Source organism: Neomonachus schauinslandi, chromosome 12, assembly GCF_002201575.2.
Source record: "Neomonachus schauinslandi chromosome 12, ASM220157v2, whole genome shotgun sequence".
Taxonomy (NCBI): Eukaryota; Metazoa; Chordata; class Mammalia; order Carnivora; family Phocidae; genus Neomonachus; species Neomonachus schauinslandi.
In genome coordinates, this window is record NC_058414.1 from 48,133,149 (window position 1) to 48,154,356 (window position 21,208).

At 34.9% G+C, this 21,208-nt stretch overlaps 1 protein-coding gene across 1 annotated transcript in view; it reads right to left on the bottom strand.

The window, feature by feature from the left end:
- Positions 1-271: 271 nt before the first annotated feature.
- Positions 272-21,208, bottom strand: part of CRPPA (CDP-L-ribitol pyrophosphorylase A) — a 310,974-nt gene continuing 290,037 nt past the window's right edge. The window contains exon 10 of the mRNA XM_021689627.2: positions 272-803. Coding sequence (XP_021545302.1) covers positions 699-803 — 105 coding nt within the window. The 3' untranslated portion in view covers positions 272-698. The remainder of the gene's footprint in view (positions 804-21,208) is intronic.

Sequence of the window (21,208 nt, forward strand, 5' to 3'; positions counted from 1 at the left end):
ATAATTTCACTTTTATGAAGATTTTTGGTCTTCTTTTAAAGGCATTCAGAAAAATCAGAGACCTTTTAAAATAAGTCAAAATTATTTTTCATAAACCAAGGAAAACATAGAATTTTAAAACAGAAAAGCAGGAGGGAATTACATCTCCTTTATGGATCTAGAGTAATGTGAGGCCAACGGTGAAAATATTAGAACCAGAGTTCCCTGTTGTCTCTTTTATTTATTTTTTAAGGTGTGGAAAATTAGAAAACAAATAAAAATATCAGTTGGTAAGAGGACAATTTTAGAATTAAAAATTTTTCTCAATCTTTTTTTTACTCATTTCATGATAGTGTGATTTACTAATTAACACAGAGATAAGACCACAGTTGAAGTTCTCTAAATTCTCATTCCTAGGAGGATTAGCTCATCCATCATGATTTCTATTTGATTTTTCATGCCTTTGCAGAAGATTACATGAAGGTTATTACTTTCCATTTGCATATTTTCTGATTAATTTATATTTGACATGCACAAGAGTATTTTTTTCACAGATATAAACACTGATTCATTTCTATAACCCAAATGTCACATCCTACAAACTGTGAGACATAAAAGACAAGTTAAACATTCTACCACATACAATAGGGAGGGAAGCACAGCAGAGATACCTAGGTAAATGTTTCTAAAAACCCGGTACATAATTTTCTCTGTGTTCTTCATGCTACCAGTAGCTGACCAACAAGTCCAGAATTTCTTTCTTTGATTAAGGTGGCAATAATTGTGACTCCTTGCCTTAAACTTGCCTGTAGCCTCTGCTCATCCTGAAAAAAAAAAAAAAAGGATAAAACAATAATTATTTTAAAAAGAAAATATGTCACACATTAAATTTAATAGTTACTTTTATCTTTTAATATTTCTTCATTTTTAGTTTTTTTCCCATCAGCTTTATAGAGATATATTTGACATGTAACATTGTGTAAGTGTAGGGTGTACAATGTGATGATTTGATATACCTATGTATTATGAAATGATTATTACAAAAAGGTTAGTTAATCCATCACCTCATACAGTTACCATTGAGGGGTAGTGAGAGCATTCAAGATTTACTCTCTTAGCAACTGCCAAGTATACAATATTGTTAACTATAATCACCATGCTATACATTAAAATCCCAGAACTTATTCACCTTACAACTGGAAGTTTGTACGCTTTGATCAACATCTCTCATTTCCTCCACCACTCAGCCCCTGTCCACCACCATCCTCCTGTTTTTATGAGTTCAGGGAGCCACTTTTCAAGGTCCCCTGCTCTCTGGACTTGGCACCCTCTGGAACTCAGACCATAGCTACTGGTATGCACGTCGTCCCTCAAATAAAGGAGAAATGCTTTTGCAAGCACTTTTCATTATATACCAAATATATCTGCTGAAGATACCAAGAAAACACTGACACAATTTCAAATCCTAGCAGTATGAAACAAAAGATTTTCCCTTGATCCAATATCTGACCAACTTTGGCTCTTCACTCAAGTGTGAATATTTCACCGATGATGCAAGCCTTTCCTTCATCTTGTTTCTGAGTGTTCTCCAACAAAAGACTTTGTTATAAACTGTGAATACTGGTCTGGGAGGAAAAATAAAAATGCCTTGTTGTTTGTGAAGGATCAGGCACATTAGTGAAATGAGTTTCTCACAAGTTGCTAAAATGTGGTTTTGCCTGTGAAATCATATTGCCTATGAATATATGTTTACTCCAACTGTTTAGGCTTCCTGAGGGGGATGAAGGGGAAGAGAAAGTCAAAACAGAGCTAATATCTTTAGGGTCTCTGTGTTGTGAATTGTGCTAGGTTCAGGAAGAGGGACCTGGTAACCAACTTCTAAATGCTGGCAACATCCTTAACACATTTTCCTAGTGTTCAGTGTATCACTAGTACCTACTGCTTCTACCTTCTTAACGTTTCTTGAATCCATTTACTCCATTCAAACTGCCGCTGCCAGCAAAACATCTCCATCCTCAATTACTGAAACAATCTCATAAACAGCCTCTCTGAAGTCTTGTCCTCTTCTACCCTGTTTCCCACACAGCAATCAAAATACTTAAACATATAGATCTGATCACATTACTACCCTGCCTAAAATCCTTTCAAGGCTACCTCTGAACTTCAGGGTCAAATCAGAACCCTTTACATTTATATCCTTCCATCCTTTTTCTGCCATTCCTTTATAATCACTCAATTCCCCAAACCACACAGAACTGCGTTAAGATTGCCCAAACAAGCTATTTTTCTAAACTTTCATTCCTTTGCCCCAGCTAATCCCTTTGCCAGGAAAGCTATCTCACTCCTTTCCTGGATTAGCTGACCCTAGTTATTCTTTGTGGTTCCACCCAGTTATCAATGGTTGCAATCTACCCGGATCCCTATCCCCCAGCCCAGTTGGGTGAGGCGAATTTCTGTTTCCACAGCTATTAATTCCTCCAGCACACTGAATTCTAATAGTCTTTTTAGTTGACCATCTATTCCCCCAGATGATGAGTTTCTTGAGGTAAAGAATTTTTCATTTTGTCTTTGAATATGGAACACTTAGTTCAATGCCTACCACATGGTAGCACTCCATAAATTATAATGAATTCAAAGCAAAGAAGGCTATGATAGAGGTATCATCACCCTTTCAGTTTAACTCATTTGTTAACATTGACCACTTTTTGGTTACTTTGTTTACTCCTATTTGCGTATTTGGTGGGACGCCTGGCAATGGTACAAAGAATATTATCAAAACCTTTCCACTACCACACCTTCATCAGCCCAGAGGCCCTAGGCTCCTCATCTATGAGGATGGTGGTGAGACCACCTCTGCTTCAACTACACTTTTCCATCAATTTCCGTGATTGTGTTCTAAGGGGTGGAGCTGGGGAAAACCCACAAGGGTTAAATCGTGGCTACTCTGCATCTTGTGAGTTTTAGTGACATTTAGTATTGAATTTCAAAGGCTGTACTGGCTTCCTGAATATCACAAGACCTAAATCACATATGAACCATTCTAAAGCCAAATATGTCTGGCCTTAAAATGTGATTCACTTATATGGGAGTAGGTATCATTCATGCCACTTCATTCATAAATACATACATAAATATTCTAAAATGGAACAAAATACAAATTAACTCTAAATATGTATTTGTCCCTCTTAATGATTAATTACAATATTGCAGAGTTTATAATACACGTCTACGCCCATCTTATTTATTAAATTGAGACATAGATGATGAAAATTAGTTTCCCCTTTAAAAATAAACAGAAAAAGACTATCTGTATAGCCTCTTTGAAACCAGTTTATACTTATCATAATGAAAGCAGGAGAGCAACACATGAAGAAGGGGAAAAATCTAAGAAACTAGGGCTAGAAAATCACATTTCTAAGTCTTAGAATAAATCTATTCCCATTTGATAGCTCCATAACTTACCTACCTTTAACTAATGAATTTAAGAATGTTCTTTTAAAAGTTAATTTATTTATGCAATTTCTACAGGCATCATTTGGAATGAGTGTAATTCAGTGAGAAGAACCAATGTTATTTCACTATTTTCCCTTTCTGCCTGAGCTCAATCATTTTGTCCCTGAAAAATACAGAAATTCAAAAAGTGATTAAACAAGATGGTGAGACCCACCTATACTCAGAAAATTCTACTATGTACAAAGAGCAGGTGTTCAAACAATGTATGGATTTCAAAGTCATCTCAAAATTCTCTATCTCTATAAAAGCATTGCTAATGCAATTTTTAAAAAAGGTAAATTCAAACAGATCTTTAAAAAAGCATTTCTTGGGACGCCTGGGTGGCTCAGTCAGTTAAGCATCTGCCTTCGGCTCAGGTCATGATCCCAGGGTCCTGGGATCGAGTCCCGCATCGGGCTCCCTGCTCCACGGGGAGCCTGCTTCTCCCTCTGCCTCTGTCTCTCTCTCTGTCTCTCATGAATAAATAAATAAAATCTTTAAAAAAAAAAAAAAAGCATTTCTTGCTGCAGTAGATATGCAAACCACTGTTTTTAATTGAGGAGGTGGGGGGGAACAGGGTGGGGGGGCCTTACAGCTGATGATTTTATTATCATTCACACACAAGTGTGTGTATGTATTTTGCGTATTCCAAATATTATATAATAAAAATATTTAATGTTAAAATTAAGTAAGCAAGGTCAACATGAATGCTGAAAAATCATGTTCACAGTACACATTCTTTTTTTTTTTTTTTTTTTTTTTTTTAAAGATTTATTTATTTATTTGAGAGAGAGCACATGAGAGGGGGGAGGGTCAGAGGGAGAAGCAGACTCCCCGCCGAGCAGGGAGCCCGATGCGGGACTCGATCCAGGGACTCCAGGATCATGACCCGAGCCGAAGGCAGTCGCCCAACCGACTGAGCCACCCAGGCGCCCCACAGTACACATTCTTGATACAATGTAACGAAATGGCATTGACTGCTGTGGTCACCCTCCCCAAAACCCATAACCCCAGTCTAATCATGAGGAAAACATTATACATATTCCAATAGAAGGGCATTCTACAATATATATGACCAGTCCTCTTCAAAACTGTGAAGTTCATCAAAAACGAGTGAGAAAATGTCAAAGACAAAAGGAAACTAAGGACACATGACCAACTAAAAGTAATAGGACATCCTGAAATTAAAGAAAATACATTAGTTAAAACTAATGAAATCTGAATAAACTATAGGACTTTAGTTGTTAAAAATAAGGGAGACTGGGTACAGGGCATATAGTAACTCTCTGCTATCCTGAACACTACAAAGTGTATTATTTTTCAAAAAAGTATGTGTTCAATTTCAAAATATTTCTCTTGATTTATACAATGTTTCTGTGCCAGAATTACAAAACTTGAGTTACAAAGTTAATTTATTTGTGTGTGCCAGCCCATTTGTATATTCCTTAAATAAAATACACTATTCTTTTCATAAATTGTGCAATTGATAAAGGCACCGACTCTAGAATGAGACTGCTGGTATTCAAATACAGCCTTTAACAATTTTCAAGTGATCTTGAGCAAATTATGTAAGTTTCACAGTTCTTCATTTTTTTCTTCTAAAAATATAATAACAATATTAGCTGCCTCACCACTTTTCTGTGGCGACTGAATCAGACAAGACACATAAACCACAGATACCTGGTAAATATCCACTGATAATAGCTGTTAGAATTATTTTTATGGTGTGCACTAACTTTGTCCATAACATCACCCTCTCATCACACATAACTATTAAATCTGATTATCTACTATATGTAAAAATACTGTTGCAGCTCTTGGACAGTAACCTATGCATGTCTCCAATCCTTGAAAGAAAATCCTATTAGGTAACATTCACCCCAGCTGTCTTGTTGAGAGAATTTTTCCAAACCATAAAGAAGAGAAATAGAGCCCAAGGAGAGAATGACAGTATATCCAGGTAGAAAAGACACAGATTACAATTTAGAGTTGTTGAGGTGGCATGGATTTGAGCAGGCAAAGTCCCTGGCAGTGGGGAGTTGCAGAGAAGTCCTAAAAATCTGCTAAGAATCCCTTCATTTCTTGGTCAACTTCTAAACTGAGCTTCTGCAGGAAGACTCAGTGGGGCTTAGCAAAGAATAACTCTTGGAAAGCTGAGGAGCTGAGCAAAGATTCAGAGCCCACACTGTACTGAGAACAAGGAGATTAGATATGAGTCCAGCTAGAATGAAGAGATCTTGGTGAATACCCATGGTTTTTGGTTGAGAGCTGTAAAAGGCCATGCCTATAGCCTGGGAATAAAGACAAAATGGAATTGAACCTGCCCTAATGAAGTTTCAACAGCCTCCAGAAGATCTGGTTTATCTCCCAATAATATAAGTGCTTGCCAGAACAAATTTTAGTATTCTTTGGAGGAAGCTAAAATAAGCTAGAGCCTTTAAAAAGTTTCATAACTCAAATATGGCATATAATAAAATCTTACCTGAGGAGTAAAGAAGCAGAAAGCAGGAGGGGGAAAAAAAAAAAAACTTAAGGAGAGAAAATCATCCATATATAGGATAGTTTTTCAGACATAATCCATATGTTGGAATTAGCATGCAAGGATTTCAAAATAACTATGATTAATATGTTAAAAAGAAGAGATGGAAACACTGAAGAAAAAATATACATGTTCAACATAGCATGGGAATCTATAATAAAGAATATTTTACACCTGTAAAATACAGTATTTGAGGGGCGCCTGGGTGGCTCAGTTGGTTAAGCGACTGCCTTCGGCTCAGGTCATGATCCTGGAGTCCCTGGATCGAGTCCCGCATCGGGCTTCCTGCTCGGCAGGGAGCCTGCTTCTCCCTCTGACCCTCCCCCCTCTCACGTGCTCTCGCTCTCTCTCTCATTCTGTCTCAAATAAATAAATAAAATCTTTAAAAAAAAATACAGTATTTGAAATTAATAATGGATTGGTTTAACATGAGATGGGCAGAGCAGTAAACAGTATTATTGATCCTGAGAACAGGTTAAAATATATACATATATATCCAAACTGAGAGAGAAATAGTTAATTATTACTATAACCATCTTAATACTTATGACTGTATTACTATTCCATTTCCCTACTGCTTCCTTACCTACTGCTACACTCCACCGCCAGCATCAAAACACCTGTTTGGAACATTTAGAAAATCACATATGGGTTCTCTCAGTAGCCATGTTACCTGGGAATGTTTACTACATGAAACCAACAAGGAAAAAAAAAAGTCAACCCCATTTCTAGAAAAACAACCCAACGTCACGTACATAAATATGCAAAGAACTAGGCTGAAGGTAATACAGCTAGAGCTGGACATAAAGGGATGAGGGAATTCAGAGTGTGGTAAGACCACATAATGCTGGAAAGGCTCCTGAAGGAGGTGGAACCAAAGGATGAGAAAAAGAGGAGGCAAAAGCTGCAAAGTCCAGAATGAAAAAGAAATTTGAGGGAACAAGAAATCATGGCTGATTTCATTGTGGCATAGCAATGTGATAGGCTAGATGTCACAAAGATATTGCAGGGAAAGTGAGCACCCAAATTCCCACAAAAAAAATGAAAAAATAAATCTACTAAAATTAAATTTATCATCAGTTCATGATCTGTCTGTAACTCTAGCAATTAATTTCCAGGCTTCAGGTTTACCTGAATTTCTACTCACCAGCCATAAAGAGCATAAACTTTAAACATGACACACCAATTTTTACATAATCACACACAAAAATCAAAGGAATACATTTCTTGAATTTAAGGAAAAACAGGAGGATATTTAGTGAGGCAAGATGAGTTAGTGTGCATTTTCTCTTTAGTCTATATGATTGTCATCATCATAATTCCTTGTTTTATATTATCCTGTTCACAGCAATGTCAATTTTTTTAGAAAAATCTTAAAAATTGCTAACTCTATCCTGTCATAAAATAATAAAAACATAACTTCTAGCTCAGAAATGCAGCATTCACTCTTTTTCTTGGTTACAAATGTATTTAAAAAATAGAAGCCAGTCAGAAAGGAAGTAAAGAATACAGTGGGTGTGATTTCTTAAAATACTAGGAGGGAAAATATTAAAATGTTAACAAGAGTTTTTTTTTTTTAAGATTATGTATTTATTAGAGAGAGAGAGCTCAAGCAGGAGGAGCGGCAAAGGGAGACGAAGAAGCAGGCTCCCTGCTGAGCAGGACCCTGGGATCATGACCTGAGCCAAAGGTAGACACTTAACTGACTGAGCCACTGAGGGTCCCAACAAGAGTATTTTTGGATGATGGATTTATGGCTATTATTTCTTCTCTGTGTTATATTCTCAAAATTTTCATAGTGAACACAGCTTATTCTTCTAATAAGAAAAATAAATTGTTTTAAAATTTAGTTCCAAGACTTGAAATCCTGGGAACTAAATTTCATCTGTTATCCCATAAAATCAATAATACAGAACAGTGTCCAAATTTCCAGGAAACATTTATCTCCATAAAAAATCTTCAAAATCTTCACAAAGAAAACATTTTTTGTTTGAATATTTTAGTTTTCAATAAAAGATCCAAGAAAGAATTATATTAATAATTCACAAGGCCTTAGCTTTCTGCTGACTTAAGAGGTTAAGAAAAATACAGTGGAAGTGAAGCTAAACGAAACAACAGAAAATTTGTACTTAATTTTATTCAGTACATTAACAATTGCTCTTTGAGATCCTGAAGAGTTTCTCAAAAGTCACATTTTTTTAAATATTAAGAAGAACACTAGATGAAACATAAATATATTATAGCCCCTTTAAATTTTCTATACCTTCAAACTGAATTATTTAGGATGAGAATCCGCATGGGTTTTATCTAGAAACACCAAATTTAGCTATTTCTTTATCTTTGCCATTTCAAGAGTAAGATGAAATGTACTATGTTTAGATGAAAGATGCACAAAAGTTCTAATTAATATTCTCTCTTAAACACATAAGGTAATTCTAAATTTACTCTAGAGCAATTAAGTCTTATCAACGGAATCCTGGACTTCAGTGTTCTTGTATGTGGTTTGTTTTCTGGTTGATAGGTAGGTTTCCCTATATTCCCTGCGGTTGTATTTATCTATCATCTTCAATAGCGTAGTAGTTTTGATGCAGAGATTCTCATGGGACTTCTAAGCTATTGGCAAAATTTGGGAAATCAGGGCAAGTAGGAGATGTCATTGTTTTCACGGAAGATTGGGAATGACAGGAACACTTCCGTAATTTTTCGTGGCTCTTCTCTCCCCCCTTCCCATCACCTACCACTATTTGGACAACAAACCTGCAGTTCCACAGAAATTACATCTCTCAAGTGTGTACAAGTGGTCAATTTTCTATAATGCCTATGTCTTCAAAATTCCTTACTCACTAAATGTTCCCTTCCATTTTCTCAAGGACAACTTAGGGCAAAACTATTCCCAGTGTACATAAACTTGAAGAACTTTTTAAAAGGTTTATTTTAAAACATTTATTTCTATCACTGTACTACACAGCTCTCAGTATTTGAATTAAAGAGGCATAAACAAATTTATAGTATGCTGTTAGAATCAAATTTATGTGGATTTTGTGGAATATGCTCTCAAAGAATAGCAGGAAAAGCTATGACATCATTTTGTCCAAATCTTTATAGACAACCTGAAAGGAAACTTTTAGAGATATTCATCCTCCACACACATCATTCCTAAAGAACACAATGTCCTCTGTTAAAAGGAAAACTATAAAGTTAAAATATATGTATATACATGTTTAGGCTTTAGATGTCTCAGGAGATTAAACAGTCCTTTTTGAAAGGTAAACATTACATTGTCTCAGCAAATTCCATACCTAAAGCCTAATTCAATTTCCATGAGTTACAAAACTCTCCTGAAATTCAGGTTGCTCATATTTTGATATTAATATCCTTCTGCCATCTATCCTTGTTTTGGTGAACTCATGCAAAAATTGTCAAAATGCCAGAAAATGTCAAAAACTTCCAAATAAAAGTGCACAATTGATATCCATACATACATTTATATCTACATATATTTATATTTATAGAAATATACAAAAATATAGTATATGTAATGTATAAAAGTGCTAAATTAGGCTTAGAAATCTTTTAACACTTTTTGTTACATTTGTAAGATAATACCAAATCAAAAAAATCGTATACATTTTTTTCACAGAAGGAAAAAAAATCTAATAGTAAAACACTGCCCCCTAGTGGAGATGAAAATGAGTGTTTGGTGTGCATAAATTTCCAAAACTTCAGGAAAAAACACTTGCTCACAGAGTTTGAGAAAAACAAAACAGTCCTCTCCAGATGAAAAGCATTTGCCTCCTGCTCATTTGAGTTAACCAACTGTCTCCTAAAAACCTCGGTAATACAAAACTATGAAAATGCACCTGGATTTACTTATTAACATGATCCTCACACAGCAGTTTTTGTCTCCTCTATTCTCCATGCCTTGCCATATTGTAGGTGCTCAATAAGTATCTGTAGGAAGAGCTAAGAAAAAGTAATTGGTCAGGGGCACTTGGGTGGCGCAGTCAGTTAAGAGTCCAACTCCTGGTTTTGGCTCAGGTGAAGATCTCAGGATTCTGGGATGAGCCCAATGTGGGGTTCCCTGTTCAGGGGGAGTCTGCTTCTCCCCCTCTGCCCCTCCCACACTGCACATGTGCACTCTCTCTCTCTCAAATAAGTAAATACAAATCTAAAAACAAATAAAGAAAAAAATAATTGGTCAAAACTCTGGGGCACAGCGGAACAGACACAGAGAATAAAGATAGGAAAGACCCAAACCATGCAGTGTTCAGTGCCAGAATACAGGGGGGTAAAACATGGACAGCCAAAAAGCAGATGTCTACCATGAGAAACAAGCAGTTCATTATTGTGTCAATTATTTCTATATCTGGGATTTGTCACACTGTCATACTTTATTTTCTTATAATATCATTCATACTATCAATTCTACAACTTAAAAAGGTTGAAAAAGTGGTCTCATACACAATGTCCCTTTTAATTAGCAAAATGTTTTGAGCCTACACAACTCTCCCAGCAGTTATTAAGTCCTGCTAGCTTTCTACTGTGACATCCCTTGCCAGTCACACTCCAACTGCTCCAACTCTACATCCACATCATCCTGTAGCTCGATTCCTTTAGGATGTCCTAACTGGCTACTTTTCTTGGCCTTTGGTTACTGCTCTCATCTCACTAGGACACCATTTTCATTAGACCAAACTCACATTACTTTCAGCACATTCTTCACTTAAGCATTTAAGACTGTCCACAACCAACCTAATTAACCCTTCTAACCATGGTTCTTACTTCTTTACAGAATCCACTTCTGTAGCCATTCTGGTATAATCAGTTATTCCTTCTTTAGTAAAATGCTTTCCTAATAATTGTCTTTCTACTTCATGTCAATTTTCAAAAAACTGGCTGTGATGACTAGTATCTGTTTTACTGAACATCAATGGTTTACATTATCATAATTTGTCTCACGATCCCTTACTAATATTTTTATTAGGTTTACATATGTATAGGTCTTATTCTCTTAACTAAATTGCAGAAGTAAAAGGCAACTCTCCCAAACTAAATTATAGCTTCAAATAAAGTACTATATTCACAGTAGGTACTCAATAAATATATACTAACTGGGGTAATTTGCTAATGAATTCTATAAAAATCTGGGTTTATATGTGACTATTAAGACATCTTTGAAATATCAAAGTATTTAGATAAAGGATGCATCCTTATGGAAATAACCTCCTAAAAATAAAATAAAGAAAATAAAAATAAGAAAAGACCTGCATCTGTAGTTGGAAACTGGAAAGCTGTCAAAAGCTAGAATTTTGTGCTACATGATTCCCCCTCCTATGAAAGAATACCTGGTCTGGGAGTTAGGTATCAGGGACACTGACAAATTTACACTAATTTACCCAAGTCAAGGGGACAAAGTCAGATAATGAGGCAAACATTCTGAGATAAGATGGCTGCATAAGCAGAAAAGCAACACGTACTAGGTTTGGTGGAGAATGGGTACTGTTTCCATAATGCATAAGAAGTGATAGGAGGGACAGAAAGATTATCCAGAAGAGTTTGTTCTTGAGTGGATAGTCCAGGTAGAAAAACTATTAGTAAAAAAATCCTGATAATTCTTTTAGAGCAGAAAGACTAAGTTTTTCCCATAAAATATATATTCAAAATTTTAATTACAAACTTAATACAAGGAGAAACTTAAATGGGTTAATGCAAACATTTTTCTTGGTAGCACTGTGTGTATGTGTGTGAGAGAGAGAGAATTACTGGTTGGAATAGTTTTGAGCAGTTAAAAAAAAAAAAAAGACACCTAGTTAATGACCATTAGACTCAAATATTGGTTAAATGGGTGATTAGTTAGTATCCAAAATCTTAATATCCAAGTTCCACAGTTTGCCATTACATTAAAAAGCCTATCTCCTTCCAAGATGGAAGCTTTAAATCACAACTTATAAAGAGAGTTCTATTCTGACCAAACTGGTGCTAATTTTGATCAGTATTAACTACCAAAAATCTAGCCTGGCAAAGCTCCCTCCCAGCATCAGAGGAGAAGCTCTTTCTCATGGAGAAGGTCACAGATGGTAGAAGTTTGCCTATCACACTTCTTCCAGTGGGAAGAAAGAAAAAAATCATATATGCAAAATAATATTCTAGGTGGAAAGAACTTTCTGGAATCACCAGACTTAAATCTCTTTCTGAAATGACACTATTAAGTGAAGACAACAGTAAGATTCAAGAAGATGCTTCAGTCTTAGGAGTGGGAATAAAGTAGGAATAGTTTTATGTCATAAGAGATTTCATGTAGGTATTAAATAAATGTATTTTTGTATTAGAAATCTCATTGGAGGTGGTAGACAACCTACTTTTTCTATATAAAGCTGAATTCAATTAGTGGAAGTCAAACTTGAAAATGTTCATAACTCAGAAGAATAAAGGACTGAAAATAGGTCATGAAAAGTCAAGGAATTAATTTAAAAATTTAATTATATAAAGGAAATCTGGGGAGAAAACACAATAGATATTGCAGAAGTCATAATGATACAGAAAAGAAAATTCCCTTAATTGAATTTAATGTCAGAAATTGCAGACAGAGGTATCATTTAGTGCCTGGCAAAATTAGTGACAATCCTCAAAGAAGCCATAGTCACATGTTACCTTAAAATTTAAATATAAAAATTCAATAGCCTTCAGCAGACAATACAGATTATTTTCAAAAGGCAAGAAAGGCCTTTTGTGAAATGCTAAGTACCACAAGAAAATGGCATTTAAGGAAAAGATTGTTACCTTAGAATTCTGACTGTTAGAATAATAATAAATAAAAAAGACATTTGTGATATGCAAGAGCTCTAAAAACCACCAATCAGTGGAGACTTTCTCCAAAAAAAAAAAAAGTGTATTTAAAAAACTTAACTTCTGGGGCGCCTGGGTGGCTCAGTCTTTAAGCGGCTGCCTTCGGCTCAGGTCATGATCCCAGGGTCCTGGGATAGAGCCCCACATCAGGCTCCCTGCTCCGCGGGAAGCCTGCTTCTACCTCTCCCATTCCCCCTGCTTGTGTTCCCTCTCTCTGTGTGTCTTTCTCTGTCAAATAAATAAAATCTTTAAAAAAAAAAAAAAAACAAAACTTAACTTCTCCAATGATGAAACGAGAATAGGGACTCCTTTCAACAACTATTTAAGGAATTTATCCGATACCAGACAGTAAGCTATATATTAAGATGTGGACACCTATTTTTTTCTTTAAGATTTTATTTATTTATCTGAGAGAATGGGAGACAGAGAGCATGAGAGGGGAAGGTCAGAGGGAGAAGCAGACCCCCCGCTGAGCAGGGAGCCCGATGTGGGACTCGATCCCGGGACTCCAGAATCATGACCTGAGCCGAAGGCAGTTGCTTAACCAACTGAGCCACCCAGGCGCCCGAACAGACACCTATTTCTCAATCTTTATGGAATATGTAGTCAGTTAAGTCAGACAAACACAAAAACATATTCATAATAACAAGTTATGAAGGAAACAAAAGACCAACTTATGAAAATAAAACCAGCATTAAAATTTTCAAGCACAAAATATTTTTAAAACTATGTAAAAAAATCCAAATAAATAAAGATGGAAACACAAAAATGAAGAAGCAAAACTTCATTCTCAAATATGTAGACTTGAAATATAAGAAATAGAACTTTTAAAAGTGAAAAATATTACTGAATTTAAACAAACAAAAAATCTCAAAGCATGGGTTAGAAAACAGATGAGACGTAACTGAAAAGACTATTATTGAAACTGAAGGCAGAGTTGAAGAAATGACTCTGAATTCATATCAGAGATGACAAAAAATAGGAAATGTAAAAGGAGGTTATGGAATTTGGCAGATATGTTAAGAATGTCCAATATAGGGGCACCTGGGTGGCTCAGTCGTTGAGTGTCTGCCTTCGGCTCGGGTCATGATCCCGGGGTCCGGGGATCGAGCCCCGCATCGGGCTCCCTGCTCAGCGGGCAGCCTGCTTCTCCCTCTTCCACTCCCCCTGCTTGTGTTCCCTCTCTCGCTGTGTCTCTCTCTGTCAAATAAATAAAATCTTTAAAAAAAAAAAAAAAAGAATGTCCAATATATATTTAATCAGAACTCCAGAAAGGGAGAATAGAGACAATGGGGAAAAATAAAAATAAGAATTATTGCTAAAAAATTACCAGAAGTTATGGAATACACGAACTCATTCATAAAGGAAACCCAGTAAATTCCAAGGTTGATGAAAAGGAAATTCAACAAGTAGACAAGTGAAGTGTGAAACCTAAATATAAAAAGACCCTCTTAAAGCAGCTAGACAGAACAGACCAATAGAGGACTAACAATTAGACTTGCCACAGTAACAGTGGAAGTAAGAACACAATGAAGTATTTGCAAAGTGCTAAAGACAAAAAGCAAACATTGACTCCCTCCAACAAACAAACAAACACTGTTCACCTAGAATACATTTTACTTCCCACCACAAAACACTATGTATCAAGAATGAAGATAAAATATGAACTCCCTCAGTTAAACAAAACATAAGCTTATTCCTAAAAATACTCAGACAGTAAAGGATGTATCTCAAGTGGAAGAAAAGTAATTTCAAAAGGAAGGTTTCATAGGGCAGATAGCTTTGGAAAATGAAAGAGCTTCAAAATAAGTAAATAAATCTGAAAGCAGTGTCTCCAGAAAATCAATAACATTTAAATAGACAGTATAAATAAAAATACTGGTTAAGAACAGTAGCATAAAAACTGGAAGGTGAGTTATCAAAATGTTCTAAGATCAATGAAATTGTTGGGGAGCAATTAAAATACTAAGTTTAGATTTTCACTTACATATACAAAGTAAATTTCAGAAGGCCTACAAATGTCTAACAATAGGATGTGAAACTTATTTGTCAGTTGAGAGAAAATAGAGTAAGAAACAGTTAGGGCTTCCAGGCAACTAAAACCAAAGGCAGCTCTCACAATATTTAAAAAAAAAAAAAGAGAGAGAGAGAGAGAGAGACACTGATAAGAAAAACAAAACTGAAAAATGAGAACATCAAATAAAGCTACACATATACAGAAACACACACACACAATCACAACAATCTCAGTGTAATTTGAAGACAGAACTTCTGAATTTCAAAATAATTTTAAGTTAAAAGAGAAAAAGAGAAAATCACCAAATTTAAATGAGCAATTTCTCATACTTCTGTGCCTTGTCATTAGCCTTGTGACGAAAGGCAGTCTGGAAAAACTTAGAAAGAAGGAAGAGTGGAGGTACTGATGAGTGTAAAGCTGACCTAAAACTATTACCAAAAAGAGTAAGCCTGCCTTAAGTGTGAAAATAGCTAGAAAGAGCGCACATCTGACCAGCATGACCAATTTTAAGGGACTTAAAATTATGCTTGATTTCAAGTGGCAGCCTTCTCCTGGTGGTGAAAAACACATAAACACATCTCTGTCAACTGAGTGTTGAAGGGGAAAGAAGCAAAAGGGAAAAACACAGGTTCCTGAAATACCAAAGAGAATGAAAAAGTTAAAGGACACAAAATTCCTCCTTCCACCATTAAATAAAAGAAATTAACTAAAAGAAAGTGGATTTTGCTATATTGACAGGCGAGGGTGGCACTGAATTAGGTCCCCTATAAACTAGCCAAATCCACAACAGACAAACCGGAGAGAATTTACTGCATCCAGAGTTATTACCCACAATAAGGATTTAACCACCTCAATTAATGAACCACCTTCCATCCAAGAAATGTTAAGCAGAAGACTGTAAGATAACACTCCAAATTGAATAGAATTTTTGCACAGTTTTGACATTCAGAACCATACTAATGTTTCATATACTCAAAAAAGAAAAAAAAAAAAAAGCAATTAGAATCAACCAAGTCAGAGGGGAGACATCCAAAGTGGATTATTAACAAGATAACCAACCTGAAGAGGATGGCAAAGAAAATAATTAACCTAAGTAATTTTGGAAAATAGTATTTCGTTCTATACATTAAGACAAAGAACTGTATATGATTATTGCACTCTAATTAGTAAATTTGTATTCCCAGAGGTATGGGTTGGCATTTCTGAAGTTACACTTGTGTATATTCCAGGGATGAACAAAGACGTATTGAACAAACTTATTTAGAAAACTTACACCAACAAAGGTTGAATAACATGTCTACCATCACACAGATAATAACTGAGAAACCCTGATTTGAAACCAGAATCAGAATCTATAGAGTCTAAGCATTTAACATTAGGGACATTATTATCCAAGAAAGCTTGCTCCTAAATGACTATTTCAAGTTTAGATCCATTATTTTTGGAGGGCCTAATTTAATACCAAATTTAAAAATATAATCCCTCTTGAGATTTTTAAATGACTCAACAGCAATAAGTTGGGTGTGTGGTCTCACACACATTCACACCTCCATGGTATGCATATCCTGCTTCCACAACTGCAAAAAAGAAAATAAAATCACTAGGGAAATTCATGTTTTATGATGTGACTACAAACTGATGAGAGAATCACATCTCTTTGCTTAATAATAATAAAAACCCTAACTTGCAAATTGGGACTCTGACTCTGGAATTTGTAACACCCATACAAAAGGTAGAAGCAAGCACTTTTCAGTGAGTATTGATGGAGGAATAAAAAAAGGAGTTCTGTAAAACAGATGTAGGGGACATAAAGCAAATATTTACGGAGTCAAAATGTCATTTTCTCTTATAGTTTATAGTATCACACATATACACTGCAAAGATAGGCAGGAAGCCTTGTCAATTTCAGGAATTCTCATGCCATAAAGTGGTAAGGCATAGGGAACAGCAAATACCAGAGTCATGTTGCTAAAGCAAAGGCAAAAATAAAAAATTAAAACAAAACATACATTGATCTGACTGTCATGGTTGGTTGGGTTTGGCATGATCCCTGGCGGGATCTGTTTTATATTGAGCCATGATGAATATTTGCTTTCTCTGCCGACATGTTTTCAGTGAGGTGTAGGACATAGGGAAGGCTAAACAACATTTTAATTATTGTTCCAGCGTGAAGAACAAATAAGCAGCACATGAGAAATCTCCTGTGACACTCTGGAAACCTTACAAAGGAAACACTAACATGTTTTCCATTCACTCAGCCTAAAGCATAATTCTCCAGTTTCCTGGATATACTAATTTCATAAAGAATAATTTAAGTGTTATATAGAACACACACAATCAAAAGGAAAAGAAGAGCTACAAAACCTTTCTTCCTTTTAATTGTTTATTCATTCTGATTGGGATTGGAAGGCTTTAAAAAGACAAATAAATGCTTGCGGCTATAAATAATTAAAATACTGGCAAAGAGGAATAATAATTACAAGAAAGAAAATGTCTGTCTGGATTATACACATGTCCAACGAAAGGGGTGAGAGACACTACTGAATAGTGAGCACTAAATCATGAAAGCAAAAATGATTGATAATCTTTATAGGAATATATTAAAAGGCATTTAAAAGTAAATGTCAAATTCAATGATAGAAAGTTCTAATTATATACATATTCCTATAAAAATACAGTCTTCTCATAGGCTGAAATATTTCCTGACTTAAAAAATGAAAGAAAAGCTCTCATGAGGAAATCTAGCCTGTTCAGATTTGTTTTGTTTTAGATTTGAGCACTTTACTTGGAAGTAAGCTCTCAGCATTGCAGAACAAAAACAAAAACATACACTCACACAGCTTCTCTATGAAAATTGTAGCTTACAATGACATTCTTCTACACATCACTCATTTTTTAAAATAAGTCTTGTGAAGTTTAGGGAAAAAAGGGTAGGGGAATTTTGTCTAATTATTATGGAAGAAGCCTTTGGGCTTGTTTTTCATATTCTTGATAATAAATACTATAGTAACAGCCTAATTTATAATATCATTTTCATTCTGAGGCAACCATTTCTTGTACATCTCTCTATGCATGTTAACTTTCTGCCTTCAACTAATTATGTGGTGAATTGAAGGAAAAAAGTGAATGTTTTAAGAGGGAAACAAAATAGATTTAACTGAACACTAAAACATTCCTTGTTTTCAACCAGGAGCATTTTAGCCATAAGATTTTAAGAGACTACAACAGAGTGCCATATCTCATAACATTAGTTTACTTACAACAGGCTTATGAATCCAAAAAAAAAAAAGAAGTTATAAGAAGAATGTAAATATAATTGATACACGCTATATTTTAATATGCTTGACATTTAAACACCTTAAGAAATGACAGTAGGATTCTTGATCCTTATTCTTCTCCCCTTCAAGACAAAAGAAATAGTTGTCATGTCTGCAGTCTGATACATTGCTAATTCCCAGAGAGTATAAAACAGCAAAAGATCAAATTAAGTTATAGAAAAGGGACAGTGAATATAGATAAGCCACAAGGGACTCAAATTTTAGGTAAGTCCAAAGGCAAACTATGTTAAATTCGTGAAGACGTATCTTGTTTGTCAAAAAACACAATTCAAAAGCCCCAGTAACTCAGAGCTCTGTCCAGCAATATCCACTTGCCTAACAATCACAAGAAGCCAAAGATATTTTTCAAAAATAATATTTTTATAGCTCATAGCAGAAGCTCACCCAGCTCACTAGGCCACCCAGTAAATATCATGTAATGGTGATAATGAACTCTAAAATATGCACTGTATACCAAGATGTATGGTACTTGAGAGGTAGGGGAAGAAGTCACTGTGCCATATTAAACTATACAGAAATCCATGGATTCGGGATTTAAAAGGGATACTGAATTTGTGGGGTTTTAACTGCTTTACATATAATTCTCATCATTTTATAAAATAGCTTGACAATGAGGGACAAATACATAAAGGTTTTCTCCAGTACCCAAAAATTGACAAAATATATTAATATAAGCAAAATAAAAAATTTAAACTGAATTTGACTTAACACTCATCTTGATATTAAACTGTTCATCTCCTCAAGTGTCACTCAAAAACTGAATACATCACATGGCATGTAAAATATAATCTCTTACTTCACTGAGGGGTAGATAGAGAAAGTAACAAAAAAGTTATTCCTTTTTTTGAAACCATAACTAAAATTTGATCTTTTAGAACTCTGAATAAACATAAAACTGTTTTTGTTACATTACATATAGTAACTATTCCATTTCTTGCTTCCAGTTGTAAAACAGACAAGCATATCTTCCTCTATTACTCTGGAGCCATCTACATCTAAAAATAGCTCATTTCTTTCACGCAACCCAATAGAATCATTTCTAAGTTTATTAAGAATAAACTAAATGAATCAACTAGAGAGTAATCACCACAAATTTGAAGATAATATAAGAAAGATAACAGCCAAGACAGGATGACCTTTCAATGATGGGATTATAAGTAATGAGAGTCATTTATTATTCATTGCAAGTAATTACTTATAATTACACTTACTTATTATAACTAATAAGAATTATAATGGTGGACTCTTTGGGGACCCCCCCTCAAAGAAAGTGTTATAAATTCTAACACTTCTTCTTCTTTAGGAAGAAATCAATTACTTTTTAATTTTATGAAGTAGACTATCTAATGGATTACAATTTAAGAATATATCAGAAGAACAAAACTATTTTTGTGAAGGTTTCTTATAATAAATCATTGAGAAGCTTGATCAAGGTGGTAGCCTGAGGACACGTCTTCCTCGTTTTAAATCCCTAAGAAATGTGTTCTGGTGGTGATGGTGGTATTAAATGCACTTGGAAGCTCACATATGCACACACAAATATACACATGAAATACTGGGAAATAATGGGTAATGCTATGATCTGACTAGAAATTTGGGAGAATTTCTGAGAAAGAGAAAGAGATGGGATTAGACTGGAAACAAAAACCACAGACCAAAACATGTACAAGGTAGGCCTCTGCAGAAGACAATTCTGGGTTGATTCCAGCTGAGAGTGAACAAATTCAAGGAGGAGAAAAAGATCCTGGCCCAGTGTTAAAGGTAAGTATTCTTGCACCATATTCTAAGGAGTCAACAGGGTGGCAGATCCTTCACTCCCCACCTACATTAAAGAACTGGCAATAAAGATGTTTACCCACAGCCTACAGGAGATCATGTGAGCACTTAATCTAGTGAAATGACAATGTCTTAAGTTGCCAGGAAACGTCAGAAGGAAAAAGGATCCTCTATAAAGGAAACAAGCTATTAGAAATAAGTGACATTTATATAGTAATAACAATGTGAACACATTGTGTTAACCCAAAGTTGTGATAATATGCATACAATTCTCTCACCACAATACATTATGAAAAAGAAAAGTTTATACTAAGATTTCTAGTTTAGTTTCAACATACAAAAAGCTGTAATTTAACACATTATGAAATTAAGGAAAAAACACAATAGGAACTTTTTTTAAGATTTATTTATTTTAGAGAGAGTGTGTGCTTGTGTGTGAACAAGCAGGAGGAGGGGCAGAGAGAAGAGGGAAAGGGAGAGAATCTCAAGAAGATTCCCATCGAGCTTGGAGCCCTATCCGGGGCTCGATCCCATGACCCTGAATCATGACCTGAGCCGAAATCAAGAGTTGGACACTCAACTGACTGAGCCACCCAGGTGCCCCTACAATGTGAACTTTTAATTACATTATTTGTACTATTCAACATCTAAAAGAAGTAAAGAAAAAGTGGGGAGGAATCTCTTTCATTATTTTAAGAATTACCTTAAATAAAGCACAAGGATAACTGATATCACTCCTAACATGTCTCAGTGTACTAGATTTCTTAGCTAATGTAACAAGAACAATAAATATAAGGGTTAAATATCAGAAAATAAGATACAATGTATCCTCCTTTTTAAACATAAAAAGTAATCATTTGAAAATATAAAAGAACTGTGAACTGTGAACAGAGTTCAGTAAGTGCTTAGGTATAAAATCAATACACACAATAATGTGCACTTTTCTATATAATAGCAATAACCAATTATAAAATTTAATATTTTCAAAGACCCCATTCACAAAACTTGGTAGATCTCAAAACAGTGGCAATAACCAATGATGAAATATAATAAAAAAGATAATTATCACATTAGCAAAAACAAAGCAAAACAAATAAAACCCCATAAAATGGTCATAATTAAGTCTTGAAAAATGTCAGGTAAAGTACTGACTTTTCCAAATTAAAATAGAATTTTCAACAATAAATACTGATAATTCCAACTCAGAACAAGTAATTTGAC